At 41.0% G+C, this 19172-nt stretch overlaps 1 protein-coding gene across 3 annotated transcripts in view; it reads left to right on the top strand.

Annotated features, from left to right (window-relative positions):
- Positions 1-18564, top strand: part of CRTC1 (CREB regulated transcription coactivator 1) — a 55345-nt gene extending 36781 nt beyond the window's left edge. For all 3 annotated transcript variants that reach the window (XM_064497296.1, XM_064497297.1, XM_064497295.1), the window contains 3 exons: positions 4695-4781; positions 5578-5758; positions 6526-18564. In XM_064497296.1, the coding sequence (XP_064353366.1) occupies positions 4695-4781; positions 5578-5758; positions 6526-6737 (480 nt within the window). In that variant the 3' untranslated portion in view covers positions 6738-18564. The remainder of the gene's footprint in view (positions 1-4694; positions 4782-5577; positions 5759-6525) is intronic.
- The last annotated feature ends 608 nt before the right edge of the window (positions 18565-19172 follow it).

The raw sequence follows: 19172 nt of genomic DNA, 5'->3' as shown, positions 1-19172 counted from the left end.
TGTCCTATGTACAAGTCAAATTTGATGTGTATGTAAACCTATGAAGGGGAATTCTTATCCGCCAGTTGCAAGACAGTTAAACAGCAAGGTGATCTTTGGGGCTACACCTAATGTAAGGGAGCTCAATGCATTTTCAGTACAAAAATCTAATGTTGCTAGAATAGATCCATATGGCTACCCTTTTTCTAAATGCCACCTGTAGTAACAAGGTGCAGGAAATTCTTATGGAGCATCACAACAGAGTCTGAAAATACATTTTCTGTTTCATCATTTGGTGTTGAAGGCTGTAAGGAGGATCCTATCTAAATAAGTGCTGCCCCTTCATGGTTCCAAAGCAGAAGCTTCGTCTCTCCCTGCCATTAGCCAGAGACAGGTCGCTGGTAAGCTCAGTAATAGATCCGAGTGTCAGGACTGTCTGGATTTTTTTAACCCTTGCTTAATTGCTTCTTAACTTCTTTCTTCTGCCTGCTTCTGCCAGTTCTGCTGTGTTCTGTGTGTGGCTCAAAGAAAACAAGCAAACTTATTTCTCTAGGCTGCCATGTAGAGCAAAGCTGTTGCCAGGCCTGCTGCGAGTTCTCAGGTCCAGTTGTCATTTGGGCAGCACATCTGATTTTGTTTTGATTTTCTTTCCCCCTTGACTTCTCAATAACTCTTTCTTGATTTTGTCCGCAGGCTTGGTGCCACTGGTCAGTCCAGAGTACTGGAGTGCAGCAGGCACTCTCCGGTGGAGTGCAGAGCTGGCTGTAATTTTTCCTGTTAGGCCTGTTTTATCCTCTAGACTCTTGCTTAGGTTTTGTTATTTTCAGGCGTGACACTGTAACTCATGGGTGAAAGGAAGGGGGTTAGTTATATTACATACCTTATTATTGGCTTCTTAAATATCTCCAAATATGGAAAACCATTATCAAATACTTCAGAGAAGTTTTATAAGTAAGCTAATGCTGGGTTTTAGTTTACAGAACTAGTAGAATGTGTACCATTTTTGAAAAGAAACTTTAAACAAAAGCCAAATGGAAGCACCAGGAAATAGTTCTTTTTTTTTTGTTAAATTAAAAATAGTACAGCTTTCCTGCCTCCATCAGTGAGCCAAAAGGTAGTTAGTAGTGGTGAGAGTTATCTGTGGTGATGGACCTTTTTAAGACTGTAAATACTAAGCGTGGAGAGAAGCAATGGGGGAAGAAAAAAACAGATCGGAAGAAAAATCTGGGTTATGATGATAGGGGCAGCGTCCAAATAGCAAGATCCATTAGCCAACAGAATAATCTGCCAAGAGCAAAGGCAGATTGGTTACAACAACAGAATATGCCTGTTCGGGAACAGTCTGGCACTGGCTGACAGGAGTGGAATACAGTAGGTGTGACTGGGTAGGCGTCTTCCATTTGCTCCTGTTCCTCTGATTAATTTTAGGTTAAATCGTTTTGCAGCGTATCAATATGATATGAACGACACATTCTAAAAATAGAATCTGTGGTTTGATTTTTATCACGTATGGTTCATTCACCAGAAGTTACTTCTCATCTTTCCACATCTCCAAATCTATTTGCTCTTGTGTTTTAGATGTTTGTTTCTGTTACATGAAGGTCTTCCTGTTCAAACATGAATTGAAAAGCTCTGCTTGTAGTTCTCAGCTTTGTGTTTGCATGGCTTTTCATTGACAGTGGCTTGTTTATTACTACTTTGCTTTTCTCCTCTAACACCTGGCCTACTGTTCCAATTAGATAGCAAATTGCTTTTCTAGTAGAATGGCTGGATACTGGATAATATGGTATGTATTTTCAGACTAATAATTTAAGCCAGGGGTTTTGTGGTTTGGGTTTTTTTTCCTTCCAGTCACCACATCATTAACCCAAGAAGATGTACTGTTGACAAAACAGACCTCATCTAGCATTTTGTAGGCGATGGTGTTAGCAAGATGTTTTTCCACAGAGTTGTTGATAAATTATCCTAGGACTCCGAAGTGTTGAAGTAATGACGTTTCCAGTTGATCTCCTTTGGGAGCTTCAGTGCTTACAACTGTAATAGCTGCTATACTTTAGAACAGAGGAAAAAATGCAGAGGCCTCTGCATTTCGTTAAGAGTTATTAACACAGACTTGCACAAATAGATTTTGGCCTACTGTTCATTATTTTTCATGTTACCCAACTTTTTAGGATGGGAACAATGCTTAGTGGAATACAAAAGTTTTAATTTGTGCCCTGCTTTGGAAAAGCTCCTGTAAAAACGAAATGGCACAAATTAAAGGAAAAAAATGGCCTTGGTTCTGTTTGGAGCTCTTGAATGGCAATGGTGTTTCCAATGCTGGTCTAAACCGGCTTAGCTTCACAGTGAGTATGTGACATCCTCAAGTGCAAATTTTTCGTTAAAAAGTGTTATAAAACATCATGCAGCTTGGAGACCATGCCTGCCACTTAAGATAGGGACAATTTTGCCAAGATAGAGTTAAGCTGGCTAGTCCTAGTCTGCTTGCTTGAGCTAGCTCTGTGGTCTGTCTCCGTTTTTTTTAAGTGGCATAAGTAACAGGTTGAATAATGTGGAGTTCAAATAGCTATTAAATATGTAGATCAAAGTGTAACTGTGCAGCAAGTAAGATGTCAGTGGTTTAAAGAAGAAAAAATGTGTTTTATTTTTTGAAATATAAGTTTGCAGTAGTGCTTTGCTTTTTTCTCATCAGATACCATGTAGGTCTTGCTCGTAATGTTTGATTACTTCCTCATAGCTTTATCTCCTGCTAGGGATAGGACAGCCACAGTAATTTTGAATACCGGATGATATATTGGAAGACCAGTTCCAGTTACAAGAATTTTCCATTTACCTTCTTCTCAGGAGGTCATTGAGTAGGGTGTTAAACTGCAGGGATATAATTATTATTCCGTGGTCATAAGTATGACAGTTCATAAATGCACAGCAAAGTGAAGCCAGTGAAGGAAATCTCTCCCCCAATCCCTAAAATCCTGTTCTGGGCGCAGGCTCTCTTCCCTGACACGGTTTGCAGGCTGGTGTCCGCTCTTTCTGACTCTGCCAGTGTCATACTTCAAAGTGCAGCCGTGGAGGTACTTAAGGCTTGTTTTAAGTGTTCTGACGTTCTCCAGCAGCGCTGCTCTGCAGTAAATCTGTCTTCTCAAGGCGCGTTCGCACTGTCCCCGCGCCCTCGCGTGCAGGCGGTGGCAAACGCTTTGCAGCGATGCTCAGAGCGGTTCTCGGATCAGGTAGGATCCGCTCAGCGAGGAGCCCGGTAGCGCCTGCAGCACGTGTTGAGCTTTCGGCGACCTTCCCCCAGGGAGTCCAGCTTTTGGACTATGAACTCCTCACCTGATGCCCCATTTGTCCTAAAGTGTCCATTTAATGTGATAGCTGAAGCCTCTGCCTGAAGGTGGGAAGGTTTTTGTTTGCTTTGAAAAGAATACATTACTGTTTTCTTCCTGGTAGTCTTCCCTTAGAGAGGGTGCTGGCAGTTTAGTTTTGTACACAAGACTTCTGTCCTCTTCCTTGCATGCTACTTGCGAGTGAGCTACATCAGGATACACTAGTGATGTAGGAGGAGAATGATTAAAATGAGATTTGATGTTGTTTGCCGAGATGATTTTTGTGTCCGCTGCTGTGGACGTCATCCCCTGTTTTGGAGTATCTTGATCCTTGACTGTGTTCAGTGCTTTTAATCGTGGCGGTTGATGTAATTCTGTTCTTGCATTTGCTGGGCTGTTGCTAAATTTCATATGCTGCTTGGCTTTCTAAGGAGAAAATTTTTAGCTTTAGTCTTTTAATGTGTAGACAAAACAGCTGGAAAATGCTGTGCAGGGTATTTACATTTTTCCCCCCCCAAGACTGATGCAAACTTTCCATGCAAATTGTCTTTTATGGACACTGGCTTTTATGGAGGCTCTCTTTGTCAGTAGATTTTTTTTTTTTCAGCTGGCATTTCAGAATTTGTTTTTTATAGTTTTACATACGTGGTTTCTCTTGTATCTGGCCTCAAATTCTTGGCCACCTTCCAGAATAACTGATGAATGATGGAGAATAACCAAAAAAAGCTTGTTGGGCTAGAGGGGCAGTGCCATTAGGAGGGCTGTGGGATTCCTCCCGAGAGTCTTGCCTTCGAGCCGCTGATAACCTGCTTTACCAGGCTTTCTCGTTAACGTTTCTGATCTGCAGCTGAAGTGAAATGACTTTATAATGTCAGTTTTATTGTAGCATGTTGTTGTTAGTTAAGCTGGCTGTTACGTGAACCCTGGGCTGCAGAGGGTGAGCTAGCCGCTGCCCGCGTGCTGGGGACAAGCTTTGCGCTGCATGTTGTCCTAACGTGCGGTTAAACGCTGCGTGGGGCTCGTCTTTCACCAAAAAGCTCACCAAAAAAAGAGCCGAAGCTGCGGAGTGATCTGTATTTCTCGTGTCACCTAGCACACTTGTCTGCATTCATAATCAGAAGTTTTACATGTTGTGTGTCCTCCGTGAGGAAGTTTGTTGGGTGTTCCTGACTGTTTTTTGTGCTTAATGAAAGGCAGCGTACTATATAAGGATTCATGTTTTGGAGGGCAATACTGAATGTTTTATGAACTTGGTGGTTAGTCGTTGTTAACAATAAAGGGCACTTCTAACTAAATTTGAGATGGATCGGTTGGAGGTGCGAGACACTTGCACGCCGTGGGTACGTCTGTTTGTGAGACTCTCGCACCATAAAGACTCTGTTTTGTTTTCAGCATTCTTCCATTCTGGGGAGTGTATTTGGTGACTCCTATTATGATCAGCAGATGACAGCTAGGCAGGCTAATGCCCTATCCCATCAGGTGAGCAAATTCATCTCCAATTTTCAGCTATATTTCGGCCACTTTCAGCTTAAAATAGTATAATTCAACTTCTGATTCTTTTATGTGGGATCACATTTTGTTCATATTTTTAGTTTGAAGTACTCAGGTACTCCTATTTCTTCTTTTTTTTCCTCTCTTCCTCTTCCTCCCTCTTAGCCATTATAGGAGAGGTTTTTAAAGGTGTTCTGCCAAGTCTATTGGATTAAAAATAATGAAAGTAACAAAACCATTTCTGACAGTTGTTCCATTTGGGAAGGTTTCACTCGTAGGTGGTAACAAATATGTACTTCTGAAATTGGCAAACAGCTCGTACATCGTACCAAAAAGTGAGGAGCAGACCCATGCCTTCGCTCGTTTGGCCAGCCAGCGCATTTGTTCCTTCGACTGTTAAATATGCTCTTGTAGCAGAAAAAAACGAGATGGCTTCTGAGAGATAACGCTTTAGGGGCAGATACCTGGTTTAGTAGCATGAATTGTGTTTTTTTTTTTTTTCCCACTTTGTTTTAAAGCTATCTTTTCTTTCGTTCTTATGATATTGAAAGCAACAGTTTTGTTCTGGCATCCACCTTTCCCTCATTCTCTTGCACTCTAATTTGGCAGTGAACTATTCTGGAAAGTTAAGCAGAAAATAGACCATATTTTGATCAACAAAACCTAAAGATGAATTTGTTTGCCTGTCTTTTTCAATGTCGTTTCCCGCACTTGAGGTTTGTAAGTTGTTTTGCTGTATTTCCTGATGATTAGAAGTAATAATTCCTTGTACCTTGGTCTTCAGCTTGAACAGTTTAATATGATAGAAAACGCCATTAGTTCCAACAGCCTGTACAGCCCGTGCTCCACCCTCAACTACTCCCAGGCAGCCATGATGGGACTCACGGGGAGTCACGGCAGCTTGCAGGACTCGCAGCAGCTGAATTACTCCAGCCATGGAAACATCCCCAACATTATTCTTACAGGTAAGAAAGTCACAGACTTCACAGGCAGCTAAAACCTTCCTGCTCTTGGATTTAGTCTTTGTGGTGTAACACTAGCAATGAGCCAAAAAAAGGAAAAGGATGTTTTGTTTTGCCTTGAGTAAATGTTCATGTTACTGTTCGGGCATGATTTCCTGAGTGCCTTGGAGCCTGGGGGCTGTCGCTTAATCACAGCAAACAGGTAGAACATGCGGCAGCAGCACTAACTGTCTCGCAGACTTTCTCTGCCTCCGAATTTACCGCATCCTCTGTCGCAGTGTGAGAGAGGCCATCAAAGCTGAACTTCGCTCCTCTGTTCAGGCTTGCCAGCAAGGGTTTCTTAGTGTCACATATGGTAGCAAATCTGGTCGCGGCTGGACATTTGGAAACAATCTTTGCTCAGGGCACTGAGAAAAGTAGTTCAATCCATATTTCAGCCTATGACTTTTGCTGATTAGAATCATGTAAATTAGGGTTATTGTTCCTGAACTTACGGGAGAGAAGAGACTGGAGTGGCACCAGTTTGCAGGCCAAAATATATGTATATGATTTTCCTTTGTATTATGTCATTATTATGATTTTGAGATCTCTGACAAATCTGTAGTTCATCCAGCTGGACGTAAGAATAGATTTTTCTCGTCGGAACTTCAGTCTTAGCTCAGACAACTATTCCAGAATTTTTGCAGGCTGTTTTATCACTTTAGATAAATATTCTGCCTGTCAGTGTTTGCTAAGGCCTACCAATACCTCTTTCTTCCTCTTCGCTCCAGTGACAGGCGAATCTCCTCCCAGCTTATCAAAAGAACTGACCAGCTCTTTGGCAGGAGTGGGAGATGTCAGCTTTGACACGGATTCCCAGTTCCCTCTGGATGAACTAAAAATTGACCCTTTAACCTTGGATGGACTGCACATGCTGAATGACCCAGATATGGTCCTCACTGACCCTGCCACAGAGGACACGTTCAGGATGGACCGGCTGTGAAGTGTGGACACCGGGAGCTTGGGGACGGCGCTCAGTCCTGGAGCCCAGCCGAACTAGAGAGTCCAATGGGTCAGTCCTGGCAGAACAGGAGTTACTGAGCGCAGTAGCTCTGTCCTGTACAACATGTACCATGAGTAAAGCTTGTCGTTCTAAGCTTGCAGCGCTGCAGACCCCTACTCCCTGTTGCGCCGTATTTTACCCCTTATCCACTCATTGCCCTTAATGAGTAAGGAGTTTCCATCAGCCTTCTCCTCTCCAGAGCCCCCCCTCTCCCCCCACCAAAGTTCCAGCGTTAAGTTGCCAGTTTTCTCCTTTGCACTAGAAGGGGGTGTTTTGGGGCAGGCGAGGAAGGTTCAGAGCCAAGGGTGGAGTAAAGAGATTCTCCAGCGCGCCAGACCGTTGGCTGTCGCTGGCTGCTGTTGAAGGAAGCAGCCGTCTCCTCGAGGCGGGGGGCGGGGGGCAGCTCTGGCTCCTGACCCCCTCTTCCCCCGCCGACTCGAGAGCAGACCTCTGCGTTGCCGCCCTCTGGAACGGGCTGGGGGAGCTTTTGCAATTTTGACTCTGACTGCTTTGTGACAGCTGCTTTGTAGAGTAAGATGCTTCTTCCTTTATTGATATGCCATGTTTGTTTTCAGGTTTGTTTCCTTGACTGTTGTCCTGCACCCACTGCCTGTTCTCATGCCCTGAGCAAACTCGTGTACTTGGCAAAGCAGAAAAGCAGCCTGGCAGCCCAACAGCCTTTCGTAGCCAGCTATTCAAAAAAAAAAAAAACCAAAAAAAGAAAAAAGGCAACTGTAAACACTATTTTCAAAGCTTTTTTTAATATATATATGTAATATATATATTTATATATATGTATACATATATATATATAGCATTTCTGAGCACACAAAAAAGTACTATAATTCATTACTTGATTAGTGTGGAGGAAGGATCAGAACATTTTAAAGCAGCTAAAAGAATATAGGAGACTAACTTGCAGAGCACATTTCTAATTTTACTTTGTGAGAGATTCCTGGGCAACAGGAAGGGCATTTGTATAGCAATGCCTGGCTCAAATCATGATTATTTTTTATTTTTTATTCTTATCATTACTTATTCTGTTACCATTATTTATGATCTTTTTTTTTATTTAAGTATTTGGATATTAGACAAGTAGCTAAACTACATACAGCCAATTGAAGCACTCTACATAATACTTGTACAGTACATCTTTTTGTGTTTTTATTCCAGAAATATATTATATATATTATATATATAGGTATTTTTAACTAACTGGAATTTTAAACAGGTGTTGAGCGGAAGTGAGGAAGCCTAAGGCAAGTCTAAATGTTTTCCTTTTATATAGTCAAAATAGGGTGGCAGGAACTTAGATATTCCTTCTTTCACCCTGGGGAAAAAATAGCTTGCTCTACAGTGAAATAGTACTGTATCCTTGAACAGGTTGAGATTCTGTTAAATTTATAATAGACTATTTCTGTTAGTCCTTGTTAATATTCTGTGCTGCAGCGTAACAGGATGATGAATGACACTTTATCAATGGCAAATTAAAAAAAAAAAAAGAAACCATTGAATCTGAATTTGGTGGTTTCACTTAAATGTCATGGCTGAAATTTATACTGATTCCCAGATCTCTGACACTTGGGACTCTATCAGATTTGAAAAAATGTGTTTAAAGATTTATCAAGACCCCAATGCACTTACAGTAATTGCCAGGGGCACTGTTAAAATGTTGTATTCATTACACTATAATCTGCACAGTAATAGCAGCTATAAGTAAACGACCCTTCTATTATGCAGAAGTTACAAATTAATGTTATTTTGGGTTTTATTAACAAAATAAAAGTCACATTATGCATAATACCCTGAATGTAAGGTGAATGAATACCTGCTAGAGGAAGGCATTTCCATGCAGTAGGGGTTGAACATCGAAATATATTTTTGTTAACTATTATCTCGAATAAAAGAGCCATTTTAGTTTTTATTTCAAGACGAGTTGTGTTTTGTTGTTTCCCCCCCCCGGCATGGTATTTCCCCATCTGCTCTCTTTTGACGGGGTCTGCATCATCTGCACTTGCGTTTTATCTAAGACTGTGTCAGTTCTTTCTCAGCTGTCATATGACTTTTAAGCAAAAAATCCCCAGCACTTCTCCCCGCCCTCCCCACCCCATTCCCCCCAAGAAGGATCTTCTTGCTGTTTTCAGCAAGCAATATGCAGGTCCGCGGAGGAAGTGGACTGCTCTTAATGAGTTATACTAGGTTTCTGTGTGCTTCCAGAAATCTGTGGGACGCTGTCCTGAGATTCATGCAGACACTGCTGAGCAGAATCATTGTTGGGATTTATATAACTTGGGTGCGCGTTTGCTCACATTTGTGCCATTAGTTGACCATTTGCACTAAAAATGTTCCCGTTTTTCTTTTGATCTCTTAGCTTGTGTTTGTCTTTTCCTTTTGTTCCTGCCCTTACAATTGCGAGATTATCCTGCATCTTCGTTGAAAATGTTTGTCAGGATTTCAGCCCACTATTACATGTACTCCCGATGTCTGCTTATTTCAGATTGCTAATGCTTTTTCAATTTAAGAAAAAAAAAAGGTAGCTTCAAACAGGAGGATACCCTAAAAGAACAAGACTAATTTGGGCACAAGTGACTTGGAGTCCTTTGCTTTGAAACAGCCAAAGGTACAGTGTGAGTTGAATATGCTTTTTGCGGTTCGCATAGTCTCTTTGACAGTACTGTTAGTTCCTTGATGGGATTTGTCTATATTGCTCTCTTGTTCCAATGACTCTTATGCATGTAAATTCTTGTTTGTGATCTATTTTTTTAAAACCAGAGTCACTTCAGAATGAAGCATCCAAGTAGGAAATCAGATTCCTAACTGGAGACTTTTACAGGGAGCTGTTGCTAAATGCTACCTTCTAATTTTTTTTAAACTACATGTGTATATAAGAGATCTTGTTTATTAGACTTGTAAGTAGACATTTAAAATGGCCTTAATTTAAAAACAACACGTCTGGATGCAACTGTCAAATTTAGGGACCATCTAGTTGAGAGAAATAACAGTTTTTGTTCCTTTCTTGCGGGGCAAGTGGAGAAGGGTGCTCGGGGAGTGGGAAGGAGTAAGCCGAGGTCACCACGGGAAGCAGATGATGGCTGTGTTTGAAAGAATGTGCTTCATCTCTTAAGCCCCGGTAGCGGGCAGGCTGGCTGCTTTTATTATTAACCCTTTGAGAATCGGAGCAGTTACTTCAACAGTTCCTGCACTTTGCTTCCCAGAAGGCCAGTTTCTTGACAGCATCATGTATGAGCTGTACTCCAGCAAAAGGGATTTTTCTCCTCCTCTCCCCTTAATTTTTTTTTAAATGCATACGGCTAATTTTAAAGCAGAAACAATCTATTAAGTTGTCAAATGTAAACACGGAGGGGATCCCAGTAATTTCAGAACAAATTATTTTATTTTATTTTAAAAGGTATTAGTACTGTTTGCATTTTACACTCTGCGTATAAGGGTGAGAGCTGTTGGGAGCGGTTGGCCCTTGGAATGCCGGGATGGATGAGACTGAAGAGTGAAAGAAAAAAACATCACTTGGCAAAAAAGAAGTATTCTTGGTACCTTTTTCAGTTAAGTACTTTTGAAGCTGTCTGGTGTCTCAAAGGGTTACTGTCCCAATATACCTGCTGAGTGAATCCCACCCTCTCCCTACAACATGTGTTTTTATATATATTAAAAAAAGTTCCCAAGCTAGACTGTTGCATTTGCCAATATATTGGGGAAATAATAGGAATAAACTTTCAATGTATAAAATACTGTGATGTTATAAAGAAAAACAGACTTCTGCTGTTTATTGCAGCGTAAGTGGGTGGGAGGGGGGAGGCTCTTTTCATTGTACATAGTAGTCTGCATTCTCTCTCAAATGAATCTGCACAGGCCGAGTTGAGGTCATTCTCTCTGCTGCATGCACGACTGACCGCGGGCGGCATCGAAGCTGTCGAGCTCACTACTGCTTTTGCATGTCAGTGAACACTTTGCCGGCGATCTTTAACTGTGCAAAACCTTTCCTGTACAGAGAACCTTTGATTTATTTTTTCCTTTTTTTTAAGAGGGGAAAAGGTTTCCAGAAAGAGGCTTCAAATTAATTAAAGAAGTTATTAATTATTTGTACATTTTACTACTGTTTTTTAAATTCAATTAAATTTAAATTAATTGCAAAAAAAAGTGTGCCTGAGATTCCTGGTGCAAATGCATGCAACAAAAATGCTTACTGAAGAACTTTCAATTAAGAGGAAGAACTGCCCCTCTGAGTTTGCATAAAAGCAGCATCTGATAACTTAAAGAATCCTTTAAACTTCTCTCAAAAATAAGATCTTAACTGTGCTTGTTTTTAAAAGCTCTGTTTTCCGTAGAAACGATAATTGAGACTTGAGATCTGCCCCTTATGAGCATGGTACTCGCCTTGGAAACCCTCTCTGTACAGTAAGGAAGAGTAAAGCCCCCTCATCATACAGTAGGTCAAAACGTATGCTGTGCTTGCGGGAGAAAAGTGTTTATTCCTCTGAAAATGGACCCCCTGTCACTGTGATGGCAATGTGAAAGCGCAGGTAGCGTTTGTTATATGTGTATGTTCTTTTTAAAAAACAAAAAAGCAAAAAAAATTTGTAGTGTTCCTGTTCTTTGTATTTTTAGTTGCATATTATTTATACTGCGCAGTGTAGGCATGGATTGCATGTCAGTTTTCTATGCGGGCACCATGATGACATTATAACTGTGTATTATAAATCATTTTTACCTTTTTAAACAGAATCATTGTGTGGAATTTCTATACTGCAAAACAAAACACTACATTAAGTACTATATTCATTTGTGTTATTTATTTTATTATTTTGTGGGGGGTGGGGGGCGGTTTTAACTGTGGTGTATATTGCCTTATGTGGGCTTGACCAATTTTATCAAAATAAAGGCCTAAAGGGGTAAAATATGTTTACTGTTTTCTTCAGTAAAATGACTTGTGGCTGCCACAGAGGCAGCTGCAGAAAAGTGCATAGTGGAAAGCATAAAAAGAAAGCAAATACGTACCGTAGAAAATTTGTAAGAAAGAAAATGCAGCTGTGTAACATATTAACTACACATAGCCTGAGTGCTGGTCTGAAAAGTGATTTGAGTTTTACATGACAATTCTGTGTCTGTGATGATGTAATGAGTTTTAAGAGCCTTGTCTAACCCTTTCAAATACACCTGCTCAATATTTTCCCCTTCTTTTAAGAAACTAAAGAAATAGCCGTCTTCATTTGGACAAGCAGGAGAAACGCGTTCTCGCGTGCCCCGATGCTGCAGAGAGCTGGCAGCACCCAGGTGCTTTGTAGAAAACCGTCGTTCTTTATTCGTTGCAAGTTTTCTACCTTTGAAATACGGAGCGTGTGTGTGCGCTGTGGGTTTCTGAAGGTTACAGGTAACGGTACCAGACGGGGGGAGAAGGGGTGCCCGCGCCCGCGTCCGGATCGGGACGCAGCGTATTCGCCAGGGCCCGCGAGCTGCAGCCGCCACCAGGCAACGTCCCAGCGCGATGCTTCTGGCTGCGTACGACAGCCTGACTTCTCTTCTGCGGTCCGTGTTTTAGAGCAGACGTATGGCAGCTGCGTTTAGCTGCTTCTGTCCTTGGGTTTCAAACACGCAGAATCTGCTCTGCTGTGCTGTTCGTGGTATTTTGTCTCGGAATAGCATCGCAAAGATGTACTTTGCTTTGAGGGCCAGGTTCGGACCATCGCAGTAGGACAGTGGCATTTGCGTGAATTCTGCTTTAATAGTTGTCAGTTCTGTAATTTCCTGGGTGTTTGGGGGAAATTTGTTTTAATTTCTCTCTGAACTTCAGCCTTCCCCCGTTCCTGGTATTTTCTCTGTGTGACCGCAGTGAAGTTTTCTGGCTCAGTGCTGTTCTCTGCGTAAACACTTCACAGCTCGGTCTGCACAGATTCTGCAGCCGAGCGCGTTTAGCACAGAGAAGCAGAGGACTGAGCAGTTTTATCGTGTTGGACCAAATGCAAGTCTCGGTGTCGTGGAGAAGTTGGGCTACTCTGACCTTGGGTCCGTTAGTTACCTTATTTCAGTGGGGAGGAATAGAGGGCTTTCAGGTTTGTGTCGCTCAGCTGGGTGCTGGTGAAGATCGGGCCGTGGCGCTGGCTCTCCCGGCTGCCGCGGCCGCCTGCCCGCGCTGTGCCACCTCCAGCGGTGCCGTTTGCTGTCCCCCTTGACGAGGCACCTAGTGCGAGTCCTGAGGAAATGGGGCGACCTTCTGCTGCAAAGGACCCTGGTGCAAACTAGAGAGGGTTTACCACCCCCTTGCCCCCAAATATTCTTTACTAAGAATATTAGAACAAGATGTTAACTGCTCTCTCTGGACGTAGAGAGGGGGAAAGCTTTCAGGGAGCCGTGCAAATGTGGAGGAGCTCGGTGGCTCCTTGGCATCTCTGCTTTTGTAAATCCCCCCCTTGCAGGCGAGAGCTGGAGAAGGGTGACCAAAGCGAGAGGGTGCCTGGCACCGATTCCTTTGGAGGGTGGTACTGTGCACTTGCTATTTACTGCTCGTGTCCCGACCCTGACTGTCTCCTGGTAACCAGCTTAAACTGTTGCTTCTTCGAGGTTGCATGTAATGTCTCGTAACTAAATAGTAGGCAGGGAAATGCCTAAATAACATTTTTGTTTGTTTAACTTGGCTCTTTTTACTTAAATTTTGCTATTAAGTAGCTACAGGAGAATAAAGTAAATGATATGTGTTGAATTTTCTGATGTATATTTTCTGCTTGCTAGAGAGTCACAGTGATCTAATCTTCATGTTTTCTGGTGTGTATGAAGGTCCTATTTTGTTGATTGTGTTTAATCTAGTAAGTGGTTCAGCTTTAACAGAACATAATTCAGGGGAGAAACTTATGTGGTTTAAGATAAAGGGGAAAAATGCTAATAGTTCTTAACCAATATCCAGCCACCTGCTATTATGATATGCTTGTTAGACCTACTTGGCAAGTTATCAGTATTAGCTCAGTAACTCGTTACTCTGAGTTTGTCCAGTCCCTCGTCACTGTTTCTGAAGGGCTTCGGTGTGATCACGCAGCAGGTTAGGCAGCACCCGCAGAGCTGCCCGCTTTCAATGCACCTTTGAACTTCATAAAGGCTTTTAACAACCACAGAGACGATGTCCTCTTGTTGAAAGGAAGGGTGAATTCTGGAGAATACAAGTAAACCCTGAAGCTGTTTCCCTGTAGTACTGCTAAGAGTGTGCAAAAGCTGATGTGTCATTTGCAGAACTTTAGTACTTGGAACAAAAGCAAACACCTCACGAATCTATTAGGAAACTGTCACTACAGTATCTCTATTTTCCTAACTATGGTGCTTGCCGTATTTCTGCCATCACCGTCACATACATGAGACACTAGACTCTGAGCAATGTCAGTACTTTCAGACATTTTCTCACAGCATGATGATAGGATGGAAATGGAGATGACAGTTTAGACTTTTTTACTCCTTAATTTTGCCTGCCTTCAGCCTATATAACTTCCAGGTATTTCTGTTACCTTTTTAAATTTGCAAATAATATGTCCTCTTGATGGCTGTTAATGTGTTCAGTGTAGCGGCTTAATGGAGGCAAAACTGATAAAAGTATCAGCCGAAAAATTAATCATAGTATTTGCAGGAGCTGTGCATGGGAATGCACTGTATTTAGGGATAAATCACAGTTTTCTGCTGTCCTAATCTCTTCAGCTGTTAGGAAACTGGGATCTGTTATTGCAGAGGGCACATATTAAACCAGTTTGTACTGGACCATGGACATGTTGACCTTTTCTTTGTCCTTAGTTCTGTGCTTTTTTTATTGAGCTGTTAACTAAAAATAACAATTTGAGCAGTAGGTTGAAGTATAGACTGATTGGGAAAATCAGCTATTGGGTTAATTATCTATTTCAAATAGTTTCACTGTTAATTAACAATTTTATCCATGTGCAGAAGGGACTTTTTTTTTTCTGAGCTGGTGTAGGGATTCGTCCTTTTCAATAAAAGTGTTTCTCCCACACTGCCTGATGGTAAATCAGGAGCAGGCAGCTGAGCCAGGCATATTGGCATGTTAGCCTAAGTCCTCGGGAAGCATTGTGAGTACTTACGCTTCCCACTCTGCACTCACCTGGGAATCTGCTTCCTACCTGCGAAATCTGCTGTGCAGACTTTGGAACCAGCAGGTGTGCGAAGATGTTTCAGCTTCCAGTCACTGATTCCCCTTAAGCAGGGTGTTGCCAAGATGCACGCTTTTATTATTTAAAACTCCGCTGTGAGTAAGCTAGCTCCTTTGCTTTGAGTTAATGGCTGGAAACATATGAACCTTTGCTCTTAGTGCATTTCCCACTGCAGGAGCTCACCTGGGAGCCTGGTGCTGAGCTGGGATGAGAGGCTGGAATCTGGGCAGTTCTGTGCATCAGCGGCTTGGGAGCCAGGGCACTGCAAGGCTTTGCTTTGGATTTTGCTTTTGCCTCGTCTTTAAGCTTGTCCAGGTACTGTCTTTTTGGAAGAGCTTCGTATATGTACACGTCCGTGCCTGCTTACCCACCTAAAATGAGTGAATTTAAAAACTGAGCAGTACTTTTCTATCCCTTTGGTGCTAATGACAGTGGCTTTTCTGTATTACAGCGTAAAGCTGAGCTTGACTTACATTTTACTTGTGGTTGTAGCAGTGGAGGCAGCGTAGTCAGAAGACTTGAGCTACCTTTGAACTAGTTTCAATGCTGGTAACTGGCAGAAAGCTCTCAGCAAGGGAACTTACTCTGGGTTAATACAGGGAACTTGAGAATAGGTGCTGGTGATGTACACGTCTCAGGACAAGAAGTTAACCGGGGTCTCGTAGCGGAGCTAGCTCAGTAGAGGGTGTCTGAGTGAGCAGGCTAGCGTGTGTGTCCACGTGTCTGTGCCAAGTGCTGTGATTGCAGCCTAGACATACATTGGCTTTCAATTAACAGGCATGTTCATGTTAGTGTGGCTTTTGTTGCTCTTGTAATTGTTGGTTTTTGCAATATTTTAATGTGTTGTTGGATCAAGTTTTTGTTTTATAGTATTTTTCTTAGTTTTGTGTGGCAGATGAGTCAGAATGAAGTGGGCCTTGCTGTGTTAGAAACAAGTGGGTGTCTAACATGCTGGCAGATGAGTGAAATGACAATTGCTGTCTTAAGGTATTCTATCTACTCTTCTGTTAAATGTTTTCAAAACCCTAAGAGACTGTTTTTACTTTTTTTTTTTTTTTTAAACAACTCACATCTTGTTATCAAGATTTCACCTTCCAGTGTACCTTAGGCATCCTTCAGTAGGCATCCTACCTTAGAGAATCCTTCAATAAATAAATTAGGACAAACAGAACTTGGATTGCAACAGACAGCTCTCAGCATGTGAACCAAAAGATTGCAGAATTTGTCACAAAATCTCCCTTCCTGCTCTTGTTCTTGGAAATTTATGTTCTTCAACTGGGAGCTGTGTTTGAGCCATATATTAACACACTTAATGAACAAAGAAGGATACTATGCCACTCAGCTCTCAAAAATGTATCTGAAAATGTGACAAAACCAAAATAGTTGGTACTTCTCTGAAGAAATACAAGCCTCAGATTCAGAGAGCATAAAGACCTCCTGAGACTTCTTGTCCTAAACTGAGTCAACTCATAGCTCATTTTTGTGATTTGTATAGGGCCAAATGTTCTCAGGGCCTGACACTCTTTTGCAAGAGCAGAACTGTTCACTGCTTTATGGTTTCCAATTGTATTTTAAATGTCACGAAAGACTGAGTTTTTACCACTTCCTTTGGGAGATGATTCATTGTGGTGCAAGGAAAGGAAAGGAGGGTATTGATCTGTAGCATGTTGCTTTGAGGCTACTATTCTATAAAATACTCTCTAGTGCAACAGCTGTGTGACAACACATACTGTACATCAAATATAAACTTGCCTGACTAAGCTCTGGTTCCTATGAATTTTTTTGTATTGCATGTAGTTACAACCTCATACAGATAAAGCTTTTAAATCTATTGAAAGGCAGCCTTTTCTGCACGTAAGCTGAACATTTTTTAATTGCAGTTGAGATTTTTTTTTAAATAGGAAGATGCAGAGTTACAGGAACATTTATGTTCTGCTCCTGAGAATGTTACTCTCTACCACATTCAAATTTTGCTAAACCTTGATTTTAAAGATTAGTCTGAGACCTGTGCAGATTCATCCATCCTTCAGTTCTTTCCTTAAATGTGCAATAAAAGTTCTTCCCTGAATAAGCTTAAATTGTCATAATTGAGTAATGGCTAAGGGAATCTTGGCTAAGGCTTCAGCTGGTGGTAAGAGGTTTATATTTGTAATGAATCTTGGCTAAATCTGTGAAAGTAGGGCAGGGGTTTTTGGATGTGAAGGCAGTCTAATCTAGTATCATTTAAAAAGCAAAGTACAAAGTAAGTGATATACTAAAAAAGTGCTGTACATGCTGTTGGTTCTCATTAGGGACACGTGCTTTCAGAATGCTGTATCTTACTCTGCCTTTTGAACTGCTGTATTTGTACAGTGAAATGTAAAGTTCATTTGTACATGTCCTATGGATTATTCAATCCAATTTTTTTATACTGTGGTTTAGCAGAAAAGGAGTAAAAGGTCTCCATTTATAAACCTAATTTAAGAACTAGTTTCTGCAACTGTAATAGTGGAGTGGCAGTATTTCTTTCAGAAATTTTACAGGCTTAAACTTACAGAAATTGAGTTGAATTATACCATACAAAGGGCAATTTTTTATTAAACAAAATCTGCTCTGGCTATTTGTCAGGAAAGAAAAGGAAGCAGTTATCAAGGATCTTTGCTTATGTATAATGTTACAAGCCTCTATTTGAAAGGAAAAGATTAAGCTCGGCTCAATTTTGGAATTTCTAAGACATTAAAAAATAGGCAAAATGTTTGTTCTTGCAGAGTAGATGATGACTATAAAAGTAATATGATAATATTTATGGGGCAAAATGTTGTTGGGGGGGGGATAGGGCTTCCTTAAACAAATCTTTACTTACTCGATCCTGACTATTCATGGCATGAGCATTTACACAGTCAGAAGACAACTACGTGTATTCTATACACATCCACCAATCTTCAGTCAGCATTATACAGCATAAATAAAATATTTTATTTCAGTCAGCTACTAACTAATAAGACAGTGGATACGGAGGTTTTATTTTGGGAGGAACTAGTACTTTTAGACTTTTTCTTCTTACCTTAAGAGACAACCCCCTCCCCCCCAAAATCTGTGGAAGGATTCCTTTCAGAAGTGGAAGTAAAATGAATTAATATGTGTGAAGGGAAAGCTTGATTTTAATAAAATTAAATACAGCTGCTTTGGGCAGCTTCTCTCATAGACTGGCAGCTAAAAAAACAACTTTATGTAGTTCATTGAGCTTGGGGAAAAAAATGTCAGATTTATGCATTTTCAGAGACAGTATAATATACTGTTCTTTCTTTACAAGCTAAACTTTTTCTATTAAAATAATTTGTGGATTATTTCACTGATATATGCAATCCTATATTCAGCTACAGCTTTGGTGGCACAGGAACTCTGGAAAAATTGTCCCTGCGACATAAAACTTATTTATTGTGCTTTTCTATAGGTAAAGTGGAAAACTGAAGTTGGCTTTAAGTGTTTGCAATCTGAGAAATGATGTGAAAAAGCAGCTCAATTAAATGTACATTCTTTTCAATCTTTTCTTTTTTGTGTGAAGGCTTTTGTCTTTGTATCTTTGCATTATTTGTAAATGAAATGTAATAAAAGTTCAACTGTTTTTGTCTCTGGCTGCTTAGCTTTTTCTTACTTAGTTTTGTTTGTTGTTCGTTTTTTTTTTTGACTGAAGGTTTTCAGTGTTGAAATATTAAAGTGGTTTCAGTGCTTGTGTTTATAAGGAAACATCAAAATCAAATTATTTTGGTTAAGCTGGCTTCTTACAGCTATGAAGGTTGAACTCCATCTTCTTTAAGAGGAAACTGTAGACTGATCTAAAAGATGCAAAGTATTGTATTAAGTCTCAAATGGGACTACAGCTGGCAATAGCTTACATTAAGTTTGATGTCAGTGGAATGAGACTACTTTTCTTAAATCAGAGGTTCAGTCACATTTTTGGACTGCTGTATAATTTTAGAGCATTCTCGGGTAAGCAGCATTTCTTTCTACCTTTGAATTGTTGGACTTCCGAAAGAGAAAATGAGCATGTAAGTGTTCAGACTTGCCTGATTAGACCGTCATCTGTGCATCCTTTAACAGCTGGGTGTAACTTTAACTGCAGTAAATCCTGCTTTAGGTTGCTCATCAAAAGAGAGGTAAGTAGAGCTAGTGATGAGAAAAGATTTAGGTTAATAAGACAGTGCTTATCTTTAGCTGGGGCAGGATAACCAGCGCTCTCATG

This window comes from Dromaius novaehollandiae, chromosome 25 (genome assembly GCF_036370855.1).
Source record: "Dromaius novaehollandiae isolate bDroNov1 chromosome 25, bDroNov1.hap1, whole genome shotgun sequence".
NCBI lineage: Eukaryota > Metazoa > Chordata > Aves > Casuariiformes > Dromaiidae > Dromaius > Dromaius novaehollandiae.
This window is presented reverse-complemented; position numbering and strand designations above follow the sequence as displayed.